Source organism: Aulonocara sp. 'chitande type north' Nkhata Bay, linkage group LG11, assembly GCF_057382095.1.
Source record: "Aulonocara sp. 'chitande type north' Nkhata Bay isolate Kocher_YH1m ecotype deep benthic linkage group LG11, A_spYH_male_GT1.1, whole genome shotgun sequence".
Classification (NCBI taxonomy): Eukaryota; Metazoa; Chordata; class Actinopteri; order Cichliformes; family Cichlidae; genus Aulonocara; species Aulonocara sp. 'chitande type north' Nkhata Bay.
The window spans coordinates 27,493,206-27,511,581 of record NC_141354.1 but is presented as its reverse complement, the minus strand read 5'-3'; the positions used below and the strand labels follow the sequence as shown (position 1 = coordinate 27,511,581).

The 18,376-nt window shown below is 40.1% G+C and overlaps 2 protein-coding genes across 2 annotated transcripts in view; both read left to right on the top strand.

The window, feature by feature from the left end:
- Positions 1-65: 65 nt before the first annotated feature.
- Positions 66-18,269, top strand: rprd2b (regulation of nuclear pre-mRNA domain containing 2b). The gene is made up of 10 exons (XM_086311677.1): positions 66-293; positions 8,654-8,783; positions 8,913-9,100; positions 10,228-10,280; positions 10,424-10,550; positions 11,840-12,015; positions 12,197-12,482; positions 12,625-12,882; positions 14,389-14,553; positions 14,646-18,269. Exons 1-10 carry the CDS (start codon positions 98-100, stop codon positions 16,682-16,684), a joined length of 3,618 nt encoding a protein of 1,205 aa, XP_086167803.1. The 5' UTR covers positions 66-97; the 3' UTR covers positions 16,685-18,269.
- tars2 (threonyl-tRNA synthetase 2, mitochondrial) overlaps positions 16,623-18,376 on the top strand; it is a 14,575-nt gene continuing 12,821 nt past the window's right edge. Inside the window, exon 1 of the mRNA XM_086311679.1 lies at positions 16,623-16,761. Coding sequence (XP_086167805.1) covers positions 16,708-16,761 — 54 coding nt within the window. The 5' untranslated portion in view covers positions 16,623-16,707. The remainder of the gene's footprint in view (positions 16,762-18,376) is intronic.

Sequence of the window (18,376 nt, the reverse complement as noted above, 5' to 3'; positions counted from 1 at the left end):
CTCTCCTAATAAAGTAAAACAGGGGGGCGTGTTTTACCCCCAGCAGTCCTCATTAGTTTAGCTCCTCCATCCCCAGCAGCACCACAGAGTTGGAAAGATGGCGGCCGGTTCAGGGGCTGCAAGTGGTCACGGCTCACGCAGCTCCACCGCTGCTCTGGAAGCGTCTTTGGACCGGCGTTTTCAGGGAGTTTCAAACACTATGGAGTCAATACAAGGACTTTCAGCTTGGTGCATTGAAAACAAGAGACATCACAGCCTTATCGTCCGCTACTGGATGAAGTGGCTCAAGAAATGTGAGTAGCTTGTCACTGAAGCTAATCCGCTAGCTAGCGCATTTTAGCCATTTTTCAAATGCATTTCTGTCTGGACCAGCTACCAGTTTGCAAAACTCGGCTGCAGTTTATTGCGTTAGGGACAAAGTTGTTTAGTGCACAAAAGAGCAATAATTTACCCCCTGAACGAAGTTCAAGTTTTTTGATATGCAGCATATTTATAAGCTAACGCTGCCGTTGCTTGAAATTAGCTGCTAATGTTAGCAAAGCTACTGCTAGCGATGTTTACAGTCGGGCCTCCCGGGGTTCACGGCACTGCGCTTTTAAGCCGAAGAGCAAACATGATAAAAATATTATTTTTAGACTGATTTAATCAGCTGCATGTTAGCTTTAGTTGGTGCTTGGTGGTTTGAGTTGTTCCTGACGGCTGGTCGTATCGAGCATAGTTTATTTAGAGGACGCGTGAAGCGATAAAGGAGCGATCCACTTAAATTAAACTCGTATGTCCCTTTCATTGTTATTATTAATTTTTACCGACAAGCTCATTTAACATTTATACTAAAAATGCAAAATTAACTAGACTAGCTGTAGTTCCAAACTTTCCAAACAAACGGTGATAACGTCATTTAAACTATCTACACTTCATTTATCTCCTGTCAGATTAGTATTAACGATAATGCCATATAGTGGGTATGTGCAGTGTAGATATCGTGTAATACACTTTAATTACAGCACCTCACCCTTTACTATTGGCTTCTGTTTAAAATGTGTTAGATAGTTATTATTTTGTTCTGACGTGTTATAATCCCCGTTGACATTCCCATAACGTGTTTAGACTGGTTTCTAATTAAATATATCTTAAGTAGCAGAGTACACGTGCGCAACAGTTCTTACATTAGAAGTAGAAGTTACGTTGTTTGATATTAAATCCTGTCTAGTTAGGTTAAACTTTTATCTAGTAAGGATGTAATTTTGTGCCTTTCAACCTCAATGCTAGATATCTGAAATGCACTTTTAAATAATAAAATTTTATATCTGTACCAGTAATTCCGATTTAAGATGTTGAGTGTAAAGAGGTCTCATAAGAGGCATGAGTCTTATCATTGTAGCTTTCTTAAATCAACATATACTAATATTTTGCTACATCAGAAATATTTTGTTAATATGTCAGATATATTGGAAACACAATTGCTCATAGATCTTGCTTTTTATGTCTTATGCTTTTTATTAACTTTGTATGTTCCCCTTGTGGATGCGTTGGTTCTCTGTCGGTACTAAAACTTCCTCCCACAGTCCAAAGACATACATGCTGGGTTAACTTGTGGTTTTAAACTGGATGTGTGTGTGGATGGTTTTGTCTCTGTGTGTTTGTCCTGTTATGGACTGGCAACCTGTCAAGGACTCACATTATTAAGGTCTAGTGACATCTGGTGTAGGCTTCAGCACTCCCCAAAACCCTAAATTGGATGTAGTTCTAGATCCCAAAACATGTCATGGCCAAATAATAAAAAATAAATAGCTGCTAGTTAGTTGTGTTGGTTAAATGCTAAAAGAGCCCTCCATAATAGAACAAGTTATCAAGAGGGAGTTATGAAGAGTTGTAGCCTTGAAAGCATTTCCTTAGTCACTACAGTCATCTCTGCTTTTGCACTCTAACACTATGTTGACATTTCAAGGCGGCACTCTTATCTCTACTCCCTCCATGTACTTGTATCTTATGAGTTTTTATGAATCCTCCTGCATAATAAATCTAATAAGACCAGCCGGGATCGCAGTGTGGAGCAATTCAGTGGAAGGGCAGTTAATCAGCACACTTGTCTGCCAATGCCAAACCGTGCGTTTTTAAAGAAACGAATTCAGATCAACACTAAATGTAATGGCTTCTTCCTTTTCCTATTCTCCACCTTGGCCTGGTAGTTTGTTTGCGTAATCTTGCTAACAAAAAGACAGCTCACCCAAAAGCCGAGGAGGATTATGCATTTTGGTCAGTTGCTAGGTGAGCTTTTTGTGACAGATTCTCATGGATGATGATGAGATGTGTTTGAAAACTTTGATTCTTTGCTTAAAAAAAAAAAAAACCCAAACAAACAAACCGAATCATGTTTTGAAAATGTAGTAATGCTGTTTTTAAAAGTTTCCCTCAAGTCCATATAAATTTGCACCTGTTTGTATTATTTAGAGCTAGTCAAAGTCTCTGCAATATACTTTAGTTTTTTCACTCCCGTTTCTTTAATTTGTGCCCCTTAAGTGTCTACAGTACATTTGATAAGTCTCTCCCTCCTTATCCGTTGCTATTAGAAATACATTTGCTGCCTTTATCTTTATTTGTATAGGTTTTGATGGGTTATGGGCTGATTGTTATTTTTAAGCCTGCAGTAAATAAATTTCATCAGCTTTGTAGAGTTGTGTGGGAAGAACAAGGCAGGCCAACTGCCCTACATATTCTGTGCTTCTTTATTTATGTTGGTGCATGCATGATTAAATGAAATAGATGCTTGAAGTGCTGGTAAAGTCATATTGAAATAGTGCTTCTGTGTTGTTGTTTCTGTTGTAGATTGTTCAGATTCACAAACCAAATTTGGTTCCTGGTTGATGACTTTCCTGATCCTTTCAGGAATGTTCACTGCACCTTTCAGGAATGTTTTAATGAGCTACTGTCATTGTAGTAGCAGCATTATAGCCAGTGACACAGCATAAGTAACATGTAAACCCGTATGTACCCTGGGTAGTGTTTTTCCTGGAAACTGTAAGTAACATAACTACTTAACGTTTAGTGTAGTTATTTTTATTTTTTTAAGTAAACTTATCTTTGTAACTCTTCAGTTGCTGCATAATAAAACTGAAGAATATTTTCTACCTAGGATGTTATCTCTGTTTAGGTTTTTAGCCAACTGCTTAACGGCCTAAGTAATATTCATCCTGTCATATGGAGTGCAACTAGCGAGTGTTCCAGCACTGCTCGGTGGAGACATTTGTTTATATTTGGTTGAAGCATCACAGCTGCTAGCAGGTCCTCTTTCATTCTGTTGTTGTACTTTATGTTTTTTTGTTTTTTTCAAGTAGAAAAGTAAGTGTGTGTGTGTGTGTGTGTGTGTGTGTGTGTGTGTGTGTGTGTGTGTGTGTGTGTGTGTGTGTGTGTGTGTGTGTGTGTTCCACGTTTAGTGGAAACAGTTTTCTTGCATATATTGCAAAGTACTGTAGATTGTTGGAGGTTGTTGAAGCTAATTTTTCACATACTAAATCTTAATAATCCTAACAATTGCTTTCACTCTCAGACATGCCTGGGCTTAATGCTGTTGTTGGGCACACTCTGTAATAGAAAACAAATGATGTTTCTGTAGTAATATATCATTTCAGAATTTGTACCAGTGTTATCATGAATGATATATGATAGCACAGCCCTAGTAGTCATAAACTCCAGCAAGAAAGTTAGCATGAACTAAAATTTAGAAAGCTGAAATGAACCATCAGTATTTAAGCATGTTTTCTAATCTTGAGCATGTGATCTATTGGTATGAAAATAAATAAAGAAAAAAAAGTGCTGAAAACACACAAAATCAGCAGACACACTATTGCTGCAGGCTCTTCTTTTGCAGGCTCAGGCCCTGTGTTTTAGAAAGCTAATCTGTCCAATGGGACGTTCTGTTTCAGTGGCTAAGTCCAGTTACTATGTGGGCATTTTTCTTTTCCTTTTCTTTTTTTATAATTCCCACCCTGCATGGCTGCCCACAGAACAATGATGAGATTAGCTTATGCTGACAATACAAATGAACTGCTGTGTACCATTTGAGCTTTTGTGTGCTGATGGAGACCAGAGCAAACTGATCAGAAGGGACTTTGTTGTAGGGCTGCAACTAAAGATTATTTTGGTAGTTGAATAATCTTCCAGTTTTTCTTTGATTAGTCAATGATTATTTCAGTAATTCTCATCTCCTCGTCCTGTTGGGCAGACCTTCTCTTCTAGGCTCCAGTGCCTCACCTGCTCAAGTCTGCCCACCTGTGACTGTCATCCTGTTGTCTCATCCCACAGAAAATTAAAATAATTACCCAGGAAACATATGAATTTGAAAATAATAAATAAAAATATTAGATAATACAAATTAAAGTGCTAGTAGTATTCAAACAAAAAAATAATAATGTGCAAAAAGGAAACCCAAATGACTTTTGTCCATAAGTACAAATCAAGCTTCAAATTAAATTAAAAATATTATTTTTCCGGTCCAAAATGACAAGTTTCCAAATTTTACAGATGATTCGGTTCATAAATACACGTTTGTAGAGGACATGCTCTGGAGTGAGGCTTGCTCTTATCTTTGAGATAATGTTCCCGGCTGCTGATAACCATGCTAAAGATGCTCTCTGTCATGGAGAGGTCAACCCGTCTTAACTGTTCTCTCTCACTACTCATTTGAGTGAGGCAGCACAATACATGTAATGAGTAACATTTTTCAGTGGTCTGAGTGGACGATGATAAAAATGCTTGAGGGACCTTTTTTTAGATGCAAAAGTGTCTGTCATGGATAATTCAGACCAACTACTGCACCACATAGACAACAGGCAGTGGAGTTTTGTTTTTTGTTGGGGGGTTTTTTCAGGCTGATTCAGTTTTTATGCCAAGTTTTAAGAAAGGAAATCTGTCAAACTGTGGTACCTGTTTTATTTTATATTTTAGTTGGGGGGTTTTTAAACTCAGTTTTGTCTCACTTTTCTGTTCAGTTCTGCTTATTTTAAACTCTTAAGCTTTGTTGTCATATTGAAGTTTTGTAGACTTTGAGTATTTTTGTTGTTGTTGTAATTTTCCAACTTTTGGGCTTAATACTGTATCTTTTACCTAATTGTAATTTAATGCATTATAGTATAGTCAGTTTTTCAGTTTATTAGAATAGACACACATCTTGATCTATAATACACAAAGTATTTTAATGTAGTTCTGGGAGCGGGCTCTATACTTTAAGGTACAGCACTGTGGTCAACTCTGTGTTAAATGTGCTATTTAAATAAATTTGACATAACAAAAAAGGTAATGTGTAATTCAAAAGGAACATGACTGAGTAAATTCTCAATTCAGTTAAAGTTAAAAACAAGTGGGGGAAAATCACTTCTAAAGTAGAAACAAAGAAGATGAAAAAATTGAACACAGTGAAACAGTATTACATTAATTAAACATTCATTGTTCCTTTATCTTGTCTAATCATGCATAATATAGATTCTAAAATAAATCTTTCTCAGTTTTCTGCCCAACAATACTTGTTATTAAAGGATAACAACTAACATCATGATGTTGAATAGCAGTATGTATACTTCGTCCTACTTAGTGACATTTTTATTATTTCACACGCAAGTCTCTCATAAATAAAGTTTTAATGTATGATTTAGAGCGGAGTTTGATAGGGCTGCTCAATTAATCGAATTTTAATCTCGATTACGATCTGGGCTTTCAACGATCATTAAAAAAGACTGAGCCGATTATTAGCCCCTCCCTCGTGCTTTACTCTCTCGCTGCTCTGTGTGGCAAATCGAGCGCACCTCTCTGCATTTCGAACACGTGTCACAAGAGCAGCGGTCCCCAACCTTTTTTGCGCCACAGACCGGTTTATGCCCGACAATATTTTCATGGACCGGCCTTTAAGGTGTCGCGGATAAATACAACAAAATAAAACTAGTACCGGTACCGAAAAAAAGAACATTTATTCATAACACACGTGAAAAGACCCAGGAAAACCGAGTAAACGATAAAAACGATAACAAAATGATGCTGAAAACCGATAAAAACCCTGAAAACTATACATTTCACACCTGAGCCTCAACTCTCACGGCCCAGTACCAAACGACTCACGGACCGGTATCGGTCCGAGGTCTGGGGGTTGGGGACCACTGATTAAGAGGACCCGAGGGAAGCTCGGAAAGCTAAGCAGAAGTTATTTGGAGAGGAGAGTGACTGCCGTTGGTTGAAAAGAAAGGTAAAAAAAACTTCAGTGGTGTGGAAACATTATGGGTTCGCGGAGTCAGACGTGGATCAAGTAGACATAGTGTGTAAACTTTGCTACAGTGTCGTAGCTGCACCACAGAGCAACACTGCAAAGTTCACTAAACATAGATGTTTACATTTTTCATTTGTTTTTTATATTGCAAACATTTGCACTGTTATCAGTATTTGCACACTATTTTATATTATTTTTTGACACTCTTTAAAGTCATTATTCAATACATTGTTATTGTTAAATAAATATCGTCAAATAATCGAGATCTCAATTTCAGTGAAAATAATCGTGATTATCATTTTTGCCATAATCGAGCAGCCCTAGAGTTTGAAGAAAGATCTCCTGTCACACAAATTAAAATTTGATTTGTTTGCTGTTTGGGTGTTTTCACTAATTTTCATACAAAGATGTTGTCCCTTAAGTTCTGTTCCTACAATTTACACGTTCCTAAAATGCACGGCATTGGTTGTGAAAGGATAATTAATTAATTGGTGGTTAAACTCACCTTCCTTGCTGTCACAGCACTACTGGGAATGCACATGCAGAGATTTAACGAAGCCACAACCTCAGTTTCCACAGGTTGAGAATTAGGCCGCTCAAGCTCCTCGTGCTTAGTCACAGACTGACACTGTGTCTTTACTGTTGTGCCACAGGTTTCACTGATATTTAAAATTGATATTATGATGGAACTGATTTAATAGTTTCAAATTAAATTTAAATGCATAATATTGTGTTTTGTATGTTAATTATTGCTATTAAGAAACTACTTAAAAAAGGTTTTTAAAGGTTTGTTTTACCAGCCTAAAATTTGCTGACTTTTGGGGGTTTAATTAAAAGGTCAGCAACTCAAAAAGTTATCTTGGCACAGCTTGCTGTATATAATGGAAGGTAACAAGGTGAGAGCTGAGGCAGAGGAAATACTTTCACCTCCTTTTCTTCTTGTTTATTGTTATTATTTTTTACTGGTAGATTATTGTGTTTATAAAAGGCTGCTTCTGTTTTAGACTGAGGTGATAATCCAGTCTAATTCAAATGTAAAAAACACATTAAGAGATTTAGATATTTTTAGATACGACATTTATTTCCCAAAATCCAGAATTTAACCAGTAGTATTGTTTACTCCCTAAAGCAGCAAAACTCATTGTGTCCTGCCACTATTGTATTCCTTCTTGAAATGGAAACGTATGCATAAGTTGACTAATCCAGACCATCACAAGAAGAAACGATCTTCAGCTTTTTGCTGTAGCTATAGTATCTCTACAGTGATGGTAACTGAAAGTTTTCCAGGCCTCTTACAGTAATGCGGTAAAATAAGTCAAAGATGTTGTGGTTTAGCCAGAGAAACAGTAGAGATGTTTGGTGTAGACTGCAGATGGCTTTCACGGGTCATCTGTCCAAAAGTTCAAGTTGACTAAATTGGTGAGCCTTTCAGCAGGAGGATGATAGTTAGCAGAGTCAGAAAATTCACCAAGGAGCGATTTAAAAAGTGACTTGAAAAATAATTGAATCATATTTGATTTCTTTTTAAATGTTTTATTGAGATTTGAAATTGGATATACATGCAAGAATTTTTTTCTGGAAGACTTTGACTTAAGCTTGTTAAAATTTTCAAAGACTGGTGAATAAACACGTACAGAAGTCATTTCGGCAAAAGAGGGCAATGCTAGCTCCTGAGGCTAAGACTATACCTTGTTGTTTATTGAATAAATTACTGAATGTGTATGTGTATGTGTTAGTCCCCATAGGGAAATAGTTCCTCTGCATTTAACCCATTCACCCAGTGAAGCAGTGGGCAGCCACCAATGCAGCGCCCGGGGAGCAGTGTGTAAGGACGGTACCTCAGTGGAGTTGAACCCCCAACCTTCCAATCATAGGGCCACCACTCTACCTACTGAGCTATCCCTGCCCCCTTGTTTTTCCCTTGTTGGCGTTCAAGTATACTGCTTTCATCTGTAAGCACAGTATCTAATGTTGGCTTGCATTCACATCCAGCAGCAGCTTTCACTGGATGTGCATGTTTCCACAAAAGCAGAAATTTTGTGTTAAGGTAACAGTTGCAAAGTTGCAGTAACTGAGTCACCAGAGTGGTTGAACTCTGGCTAGTCAGTGGTGTAACTTGATGAATCGTGACAGCATGTCCTTGACAAAAATCAAAAACACCATTTTTGAAACCCTGCAACGAGGAAACTCGTACATCACCTCAATGTCCTCCTTTGTTGTGCCGTTTGTGTTGCATACAAATGACATCACAACCCCACGCACCTCAGGTTGTACTCAATTGCAATGGGAAAACAACCAAAATTGAATCGGGTCAAACCAAGTAGAAACTAGTGTAAATAGGCTAATAGTGATCTAAACTCCAGATTGAGTCCTTTATTTCTCTGCTTTTCTTTTTTTCAGCTGATAACAATCACCGCTTGAATCTTTTCTACCTTGCCAACGATGTGATACAAAACTGCAAAAGAAAGAATGCCATCGTTTTTCGTTCAGCCTTCTCAGAGGTCCTTCCTAATGCTGCTCAGCTCATCAAGTAAGTACATAGTGTTTGTTCTACGGTACTGTCCAGCCATCACTGCATTTTGTTTCTCTTCTAACCCGTCATGCCTATCACTGAAAAGGTATTAAGGTCTGTGTGTTGTTTATCATTTTACTCTGTTAGAGATGGGAAGGTTCGCAGGTCAGTGGAAAGGATCTTTTCCATTTGGGAAGAAAGAAGTGTGTATCCCGAGGAGGTCATTGCCCAGTTCAAAGCCAACTTGAATAAAAAGGAAAAGGAGCGAGAGAAGCAGAAGGAAAAAGAAAAGGAAAAAGAAAAGGAAAAGGAAAAAGAGGCTACACCTGCAAATGGTCAGTTTGTCACTTCAGAGTTTTGTCAGTGTGTTTTTTTTGTTTTTGTTTTTTTAAACCAAACTATATATTCTTTACTAACATGCCAGGAAACTCTTATTGCATGACTGTGTTACGTATGGTAGATGCAGAAATGACTACTTAGGAAGAACAGCAATGTCCAGAAAAAGAAAGACCAGAACTTTCTTTACTTGAAATGATGACAAGGTGAAAATGTTATTCAAAAATATTAAAATATATTAAATATATTTATAAGGTCATCTTGGTAGCAGGAAACAGGAAATTAACAATCTCAATGTAATGCTGTAAATATTATGCTGTAAATACTGGATGTTTAATTAGTTGGTTTTAAAGTCAGTTATTCACTTCATGGTTATTTTAAACGACGAAGGAAAGTGAAGCAAAATTGCTGATTTCAAGTTATTAGAGTATAAAGACACATTGTGAAGACATGGGAGAATATGATTAATTACAGTTGGTATTGGGTTTGGCTTAAGCTGCTGCCCCTGCAACCCAGCCTCTGAGGATGGATGGATGGATGGATGAAATAGTTTTTTTTTGTTTTTGTTTTTTACCCCTCATCCATAAGAAGCTGATAGGATATTGTCGGCACCCTACTGGGCAGGTGGGCAGGCAACATGAACTCCCAAGTTTGTGAATGCGATAACTTGAGAAATAGTCACCTAGGATTTCCGAAACTTTTTCAAACTAAAAACTAAAGTCTCAGTGACCTTGACCTACCTCAATAAATTCAATTCCTGTTTGGTAGTACACTCCTCTGGTCAACCTGCTGGTAATTGGGAGTATTGTAGGTTGCTAGTTATAAAATTTGTACATTGATGAGCAATATAAATTTTAAAAATGCTTCAATAAATTTTAAAATATAACTTGGTGGCGCTGCTGAATAAAGTATGTGTGTGGGAAAACGCTGTTCAAAGAAAACTGAAAGTCAGCAGTTTAACGAAAAGTCCGTTTGAGGTGCTAAAATACTGAGGTAGTGTGGGCACTGCTGAAAACGTATTAGTGTGGGCATAGGTTACTAAATCATCCTTAAGTTAACGCTGTCTGTTTGGAATATTTCCAGATACCTTACAGTGTTTTTAAAGTAATTTATTTTTACTCTCTAGCTCCTGCTAATTCCAAAGCTGCCCTGAAGTCCAAGATTGTGGCGGAGTTCACGGTAGGCCTTCTTTGTGTTTTCCTGGATTTTTCTTTTTTCTTTTCTTTTCTTTTCTTTTCTTTTCTTTTCTAAAAAGCCTGAAAATCAACCACGATATAACAACATCTTGTGATGTTAAATCATCTGCACTCTCTCTCTTCTAGCCCCACTCCCTCATTGAACAATTGTTAAAATATAGGCAAGCTGTTGCCGAAGAAGAGTTTCAAGAAAAGCAGCTGTCAGCTCTCCGGGTGGATGTCTGCAGCACGGAGGCCCTCAAGAGACTTAAAGGTCAGATGTCACTGGGCTTATTTGTACATCAGTGCACACCTGTTGTCTTCTGTACTTTCTCTTAAGTCTCAAATATACTGGATTTTTATGTCCTTGGCATAGCCTGTCAAAACAAGTATACATATCACTAGCAGGGGTCTTCCTGGCTTCTTACAGGCCTTTGGTGTGGGCATGGAGGGTAAAGTTAAAAACAAACAATAAAAACATGGACTTGTGATGGTTTTAGACAACACACCTGTACTTTAATTGTACCTAAAGTCCTTTTAAAATAGTTCTCTACAAGGCAACACATCCCTCACTGTCACAACACTTTATACTCATATCAACAACTCAAATTGTCGCACTTATTAAAGTGAGCCAATTCATTTTCATCTGATATTTGCTGTGTTGCTTTTACTTTTGTATTTTATTGTAAATTAGTCTGCTTCAGCTATGTTACAGAATCTAAAAATTTAGTCTCATCTTTCAACATTTGTCCTTTATGACATGCAGCACACTGAAGGAAACTGTTTGCTTAAGACATGCTCATAATAAGAGAAATCTATCTTCTCTTAAGCGAGGGTGCTCCCTGATGTAGTGTGCGGGCAGCAGAACACGTGATTAGCACTAGCTTGTGGTGGACGTACGGGACTATTAGTTGTGCTGCTTGCATATTGACACAATCTGAAACCACAGTGCAGGTTAAAAACCCAAGTAATGACCAGTCTGACTGGGACAGACATTTGTGTTCTCACATTCTGAAATGCATCAGCTCAGCTTTATCACCAGGGAGTTTTTTTTGTTTGTTTGTTTTAAACATCTCAGTGCAAAACTCACTAATGAACTGTGCTTAGTTCCCTGATATCTGAGCTTATAAATGAAATAATTTAAACAAATTACATGTGGAGGAGATTTGAATTCTCCACATGTATTTGAAATGTTTTTTAGTACTGGTAAGTTTTTCTCTAGCCTCAGCTGAAAGCTCTTGTACAGCCAGTACACACATTAAACACACACCGTAAACAATGGCTGTTAAGTCTTTGCATCTTATTTCTGAAAAGGCCCATGTACCATTTCTGAGAATGGCATCGGTGAAAAGGGTTCATGGATAGGTCAATGGATTATTCTTGTTAAGCGGGATGCAGTTCTCTGGAAAAAAAAGTGTGTTATTTATTTATTTTTCCCCTGATGCATTCGGCATCAGCACTGACCTTCTGACTGTTCTGTTAGCTTTTTTTCTGATTTAACTTGTTAAAAATTGAGTAAACCTTGTGTTTAATGGCTTGCTTGTCAACTGTCTCTTGTGTTAGATAAGGCAGGGGGGAACAAATTTGCCAAGGACTTTGAGGATGGCAGCCTGAAGCTGCAGGAGTTTGTCAGCTTCCTGGAGAAAGAGTTGAAAGCAGGACCTCCTCTGCTGGAGGCTCTGGGAAACGCAGATATTTTCTACGAGATGCAGTACAAGGAAGTTAAGATTGTGGCCAATGTAGGTGTTGTCTTTTGTAAGATGTAAAGATATCAAAACAATTAGAGTTAGTTGGTCTTAAAGTGGAAATATTCAAGCATTTGTATTTAAAACATTAAAACTAATTTATTTCATTGGTTGGTGATCCAGCTATTCCACTGTTTGAGCTTAATTTTGTTTCTCTCTTCGACGTTCTCCTCAGGCTTACAACGCATTTGCCAATCGTGTGGCCAGTCTTAAAAGGAAATTGGATTCCCTCAAGTCCACTCTACCTGGACCTGAGGACTCTCCCATCCCCTCACCATCTGAAGATGCCCCCTCCCCCACTGGCTCTGACTCACCCTTTATGGCAATGGTGGCTAGCAGAGCCCAGCTCGATCCAGATCTGGATGGAAAGGCCATGGATGAAGGAGAAATGCAGAGTGACAACAGAGACATGGAGGACATGGATATGTCTGACGAAGAGACTGATGCTGCAACTGCAGGGGGTGAGTGTCCTAGATCTGTGGTTGTGCTATGATATAATTTTTTGTCTCCAAATTAATTCATTAGAAAGTTAAGTTGCAAAGCTGCAAACTTGTGATTCAATTTTGAGAATCTATGAGCTCTTTGAATTTCCTTCATTCTCAGATGATAAGAAGGAAAAGCCAGCCGCTGCCATGTCTAAGGCTGCAAAGTCAGATGCGCCTTCAAAGCTTCCAAATCCGCCTGCGAAGGCCTCTAAGAACAATGCTTCTGCTACTACCACCACAACCACCCCAGTGACTCCCACATCTGCTACTCCTACAAGTACCCCAGCCACCCCTCTGGGTGTCAATCTGGCCAAGGTGGACCTGGGAAAGATTACCTCCATTCTCAGCTCGCTAACCTCCGCCATGAAGAATACAGGTATGTTTGTGGAAGAGGGACAAGACTTTCTGTGTTATGCTTGGTGGTTATTAGACAAAATTTAAAAAAACAAGACAAACTGTTCTGTTTTGTGAAAAAAAAAATCCAGGACTAGACGGGCTTTAAAAGTGTTACTTGATATTAATTTAGGCCATCTTCCTTCTAAGATCAGCTTCTTATGTTCCTCCAGACTACTTTCCACATCAACAGCAAACATCATTTGTGGGCCATCATCTGTGGTGATGAGACTATGATATTGAAACTTGTAAGATCAGGACAGTTACAGGTTTGTGCACTGTGAACTTCAGAGAGTCAATGTGAAGTTCTGCTCTAACATTTTAGGGCATGTCAAGGAAAACATTAGCGCAAGCGCCGTGAACTGAACTGTGGTGTGTTCACCGTCGGCCATACATACCAGAAGGAGCCGTTTAAGGGGACAGACCTGGACTTCAAGTTCTGACCTAAAAGATGATCAGCTATGGATGAGAATATGATTTTTGAAAGGGAGATTTTAAATCCAGGAATATTTTTAGGTTCTTTTTTTGTTTGTTTGTTTGTTTGTTTTTTAAAGCCTCTCTGCTATAAAAGCTTCATTCTCACTCCGCTGAGTGGGCAGGTGGTTTAGAAACCCAAGTTTGTGAATACAATAACGCGAGAATGAGTTCATACTGTAGGTGCATCTACTGAAAAGCTCAGATGAGTTTTAATGTCAGTGACCTTGACATCAAGGTTAAGGGTCAGTGGTCAGGTTATCTGAAAATCACCTAATTTTCCAGTTCATAGCATGGGTGCATTTACTAGGAAGCTGAAGGGTAGAACTGGCAGCTGCCACTATATATTTTTGTTATTTTTTTCCCCATGTGCTTAATTCTAGAACTTTCTGATTGTACTTTTTGTTTTATAATAATCTGTATTCATTACAACATTTTCAATTGAATGTCCTAGAATTAACTACATTGATCACTTATCTTTTCAGACTTGAATCTAGATGTTATTCAACCCTGACTGTGCTCACAAAATATGAAATGCTAATTGAAATTATCAACAAATGTGCTTATGTTTCTCACTCATTTTAGCCCTCCCTCAAGAGCCTGCAATGGGTTAGTGAAGCAATGTTAACAGTATTTCCAGGAATGACCTCTGCATTACATGAACAACTCTCTTGGAAACTGTAAAAGTGGTTGTGGTTAATTATCTGTGGAGCCATTTCCAAATAAGCCGCCATTACATTTTTCTGTGTAAAGAAGACGCACATCACCCAGCGTAGCTCAATGATTTGTTTTTTTAAATTATGTCTGGACAACAGGGGATCTCTGTGGAACAGACTAATGAGCAAAGTCAGTTGTTGACCATGCAGCTCATACTTGCTGGTTAACTTTAATGTTGTTTTCAATTTATTGTTGGAACACAGAACATTTTTTCCAGTTTAAGACGTTTTGTTTGATTCAGTACATTTAAAATAATTTTGTTAAATTTCTGGGGCTGCTTTGATCTTTCTCTCTGCAGCAAGCCCATCACCTCGTCCATCTCCTGGGACACCCACAACCCCATCTGGCCAATCAGCAGCCTCCAAAGGAACCCCTCCAAGCCCTGCCTTGGCCAGTATCCTGTCACGTGTTGATATCACACCTGAAGGGATACTTAATGCTCTGTCTAAAACCAACACAACAGGTAAGATCCATATATTTGGCTTATTGAATTTCTTTAAGAATAACTAACGAAGTGACCTTGTTTCAATATTTGTCACACTTTGTTTTTGTCAGGTTTGTCCTCTTTCCTGCATAGTGTGACTAACACCACCTCTGGTGCTGCTGCTGGTACACGAACCTCCCCAGAATCAGCACCTTCTAAAGCTCTGCACACCAGCACCCCGACCACCCCAACTACCCCAAAAACGAAAGCTGGTCTGGGGAACAGCCACAAGCGAGAAACACCTGGAAGAATCAGAGACTGGGGGAGAGAGAGACAACTGTCCCCTCCTCCTCCTCCACCACCTCCCCCCCCTCGCCCCTCAGCTCCTTCTGTCTCTCCCCCCAGCTTAGAATCCAAAATCAACAGTTTCCTGCAGGGTAATCCAGGTTTTAGTCTCGCTCTTGGTGATGTTAGTCCTGATGGGGTGGATGGGACCCCAGTGAGAGACGAGGCAGCCGGCACCCCAACCCAGGATGAGATTATGGACACACCTGCAAGTGTGCCAGAATCTGTGGGCTCATCTGGAGGTCATAACCTCTCACCCACAGCCTACCGCAATGAACCCTGGGATGCAGCTATCACCCCGTCGGGAAGCGGCAATGATGGAGACTTCCTGCCCACCTCCCGATATGGCGCTGGAAGAAAGAGCGGCACAAAATTAAAAGACAATGAAGTGATGCATGTGAGGAAGCTGGTCTCCTCTTCTCCTAGTAATGACATGAAGGGTAAGAAGGATGATCAGCAAAGTCAGCTAAGGATGATGGGAAACAACAGAGCAATGGGAGAGAGGAGGCCCTGTGCCGGCTCTCGTAAGGCAAGCATTGGTTCAGATGAAGGAGGTCAGTGTGGAAAAAAAGAAGACAAGTTAAAAGGTCAAATGTCTCCAAGTGGAGATGGGAAGGAGGGGCAATACCATCGTATTGAGACACTCGTGTCACCCTGCACCGAAGGGGCACCCATTCAAACTCTAGGCTACTCTAATAGACCGCTCACTGGAGAGCGCATAAAGACAGTAGAGAGCATACGCGTGATTGGTCGAGGCTCTCGACGGGGAGGAGGACCTGGAAGTCGACCAGGAGGAGCCATGTGGTATGAAGAGGAAGGATACCTGGAAGCTCAGCCTCCCTCACCACAACTTGTCCCCCCTCCTCTTAACATTGGCCCAGGGGGCACAGAGGACATGACCCCCTCTATGCCTCCTCCTCCCCCACATCTCCTACTCCCCCCACATCTTCACCCCCCTCCGCCCCTTCCTCATCTTCCTCAAACTCAGTATCAGTTGCCTTACCACACAGAGAACATCCAGACTCCTCCTCCATCACACCTCCACCAAGTTCCTCCTCCTACATCTCCCTTCTTCAGCACACCTCCAGCAATCCCTAGACCCCCTCCACCCCCAATACCACAGCGCCATTCCCCTCCACCTACTCACCCTGCTGTACCCACTGCAGTCATGGTAGGAGGGGTGATGGTCCCTGCTGACCGGCCTCTGCCACTTCCTCACTCAGTCAGACCTGAAGCTGCAGAGAGAGGTGGAGTAGGGCCAAGAGGAGGCAAAGTGGCCCCCCCACCCCTCATGTCATCGTTGCTAGGCGAGCCCCCTAAGCTTCCCCGCCCCGGCACAGTAAAAGAGCCCTTTGTTCTCTGCCATGCACCCCCCCTCCACCGTCCAGGTACCCCTGGTGTTCCTCCACCTTTATTGGGTAGAGTGAAGGAGCCTCTGAATCTACCTCTTCCATCCCCGTCTCCCTCTCCCACATCATCTGCAACCTCACCCTCCACACCTAATTCCCCTGCAGTTGACACTGCTCCTTCGCGCTCACTTACCCAGTCCGCTGCCCTTCCTCTCCAGAAACCTTCTGCTAGTCCTCCAGGGCAGCCCCGCAACCAAAACCCTAACCCTGTTCCCCTCCTCACCTTGCCTACTCCTCGGCCTCCAATCCTCTCCGTTCCCATCTCACAGAGATCCCTGCTGCGAGGCCGAAACCCTCAGCAGCATAATCAAGATCTACCCATAGGGGGGTTTCGTGGGGGAAAGCGCCCCGGGCCTCCATTCACAGGTGGTCCCTTGCATGCACAGAAGAGGCCTTTCCTACCCCCACGCTACTGAAGTGGTCATCTGCGACAAGCTGAATGAGAAGTGCAAGCCACACATCTAGCAGTGCAGTGTGTGTGTTAGCCCTGCTGGTATGAGCCCAGATATCTTTACTCTGTTAATTAGCTTGAATTAAAACTACCTTAGGTTGTGTGTAAATAGCTGATTTAAATTGTCTTGCTTCAGCCAGGTAGCCAGTCATCTAACACTGCACAGTAAAGCTAAGAGGTTATCAGTTTCATAGTGCAGATTGTTATGTAACAACCAATAATCTTTTTTCTTTTTCCCCCACAACAATTTTCCGTGCACAAGTTTCATTCGTTCTGTTGCAGGAATTGCATACCTGTAAGAAGAAAAAAGCAAAATAGTTCAAGAAAAATGAAACTACATTTCAGCCCTTTCAGACATGCTGGTGGCTTCGTTCGTCTGTTACAGTGACGGCATTCTGTCATTCAGACATGGGTCGCTTTGTTTTTAATGTTAATGTTCCTCATGGCTTAGGGACATAACCACGAGCTACATGGGAATTGCCATACTGGATTATTATGTGCATCCATTGAAGTCTTATCCACAGACTTGTGAAGATTACTTATCTTAGCCATTGTTCCCTAAAATAGAGGTCTTTATATTTATGTCCATGTCTGTGCTGTAGCAAGTGATGGCTATTCCTGCCCCTCCCTCATAGGCTGGAAACGTAAGTTAATCCAGTTAAAATATGATGTCTATGTTATATAGCGCAATTGTGAATATTACCACTGTACTGGATCCCACTTAGTAAAATTATAGAAAAGTGACTAGAATGCTTATTCAGACATGAAGCGAACAAGTTACAAGAGATAATTGAAAATGAGAGCGTGTCTGAAAGGGGCTTCAGAGTTTTCCTGTGTGATATTTTTTTTTAATTATTATTATTATTATTTTAATCTGAGAAGAGAGATGCTGGATAAAAGAAAGATGGGTCTCATGATATTGAGGAAAAACAGGGCTGTAGTTTGGCTTTTTGGGAAATGCGTTTGTTGGCTTTTTTGTTTTGTAATGAAGCTCAATATCACTCATCTCCAGCATGCTGTAGATGACGCTTAACATAAAAACTGTAAACAGTTGGAAAGCTAGATCAGGAAAAAAAACATCTAATTTCTTTCACCCATACAAAACGGACCTTTTACAGGGGATAATGAGCATGCAGTGACTTCTGAGATAAATTTCACAGCAACAGCACAACTCTAAGAAGTCACAATTTTTTTTCAAGAAGTCCAAGCTGTTTTGCCCGTACTTCCAGTCTTTGTACTCTGCTAAGCTCATCTGTGTCTGCATCATATTTAACAGATGAATAAGAATTACTGCATTTCCCAAAAATGTCAAAGTAAAACAAAAATGTCGGATTGAATTCATGACAGTAATCTCTTCTTCCATGAGAGAGAGAGAGAGATTTGAAGTGATTTGTTTTTCAGGTGAGATTAAGACTTATTTCCAAACTACCCGCTGTAAATAATATTCTTCTGCTCAACCTTTTTCCACCCTTCTGTCACTCTCACTGTATATTTCTAAGCTTGTAAATATAAAGACTGAGTTGACATAGCCCCCCCCCCCCCTCTTTTTTTTTTAAATTTTTTTTTTAAAGCTATTATCTCTGTACATGAGGACAGTGATCGTTGTTCACGCACCCCGTCTTTACTGTGATCGAGGCCTTGGATAAGCTTTAGCCCA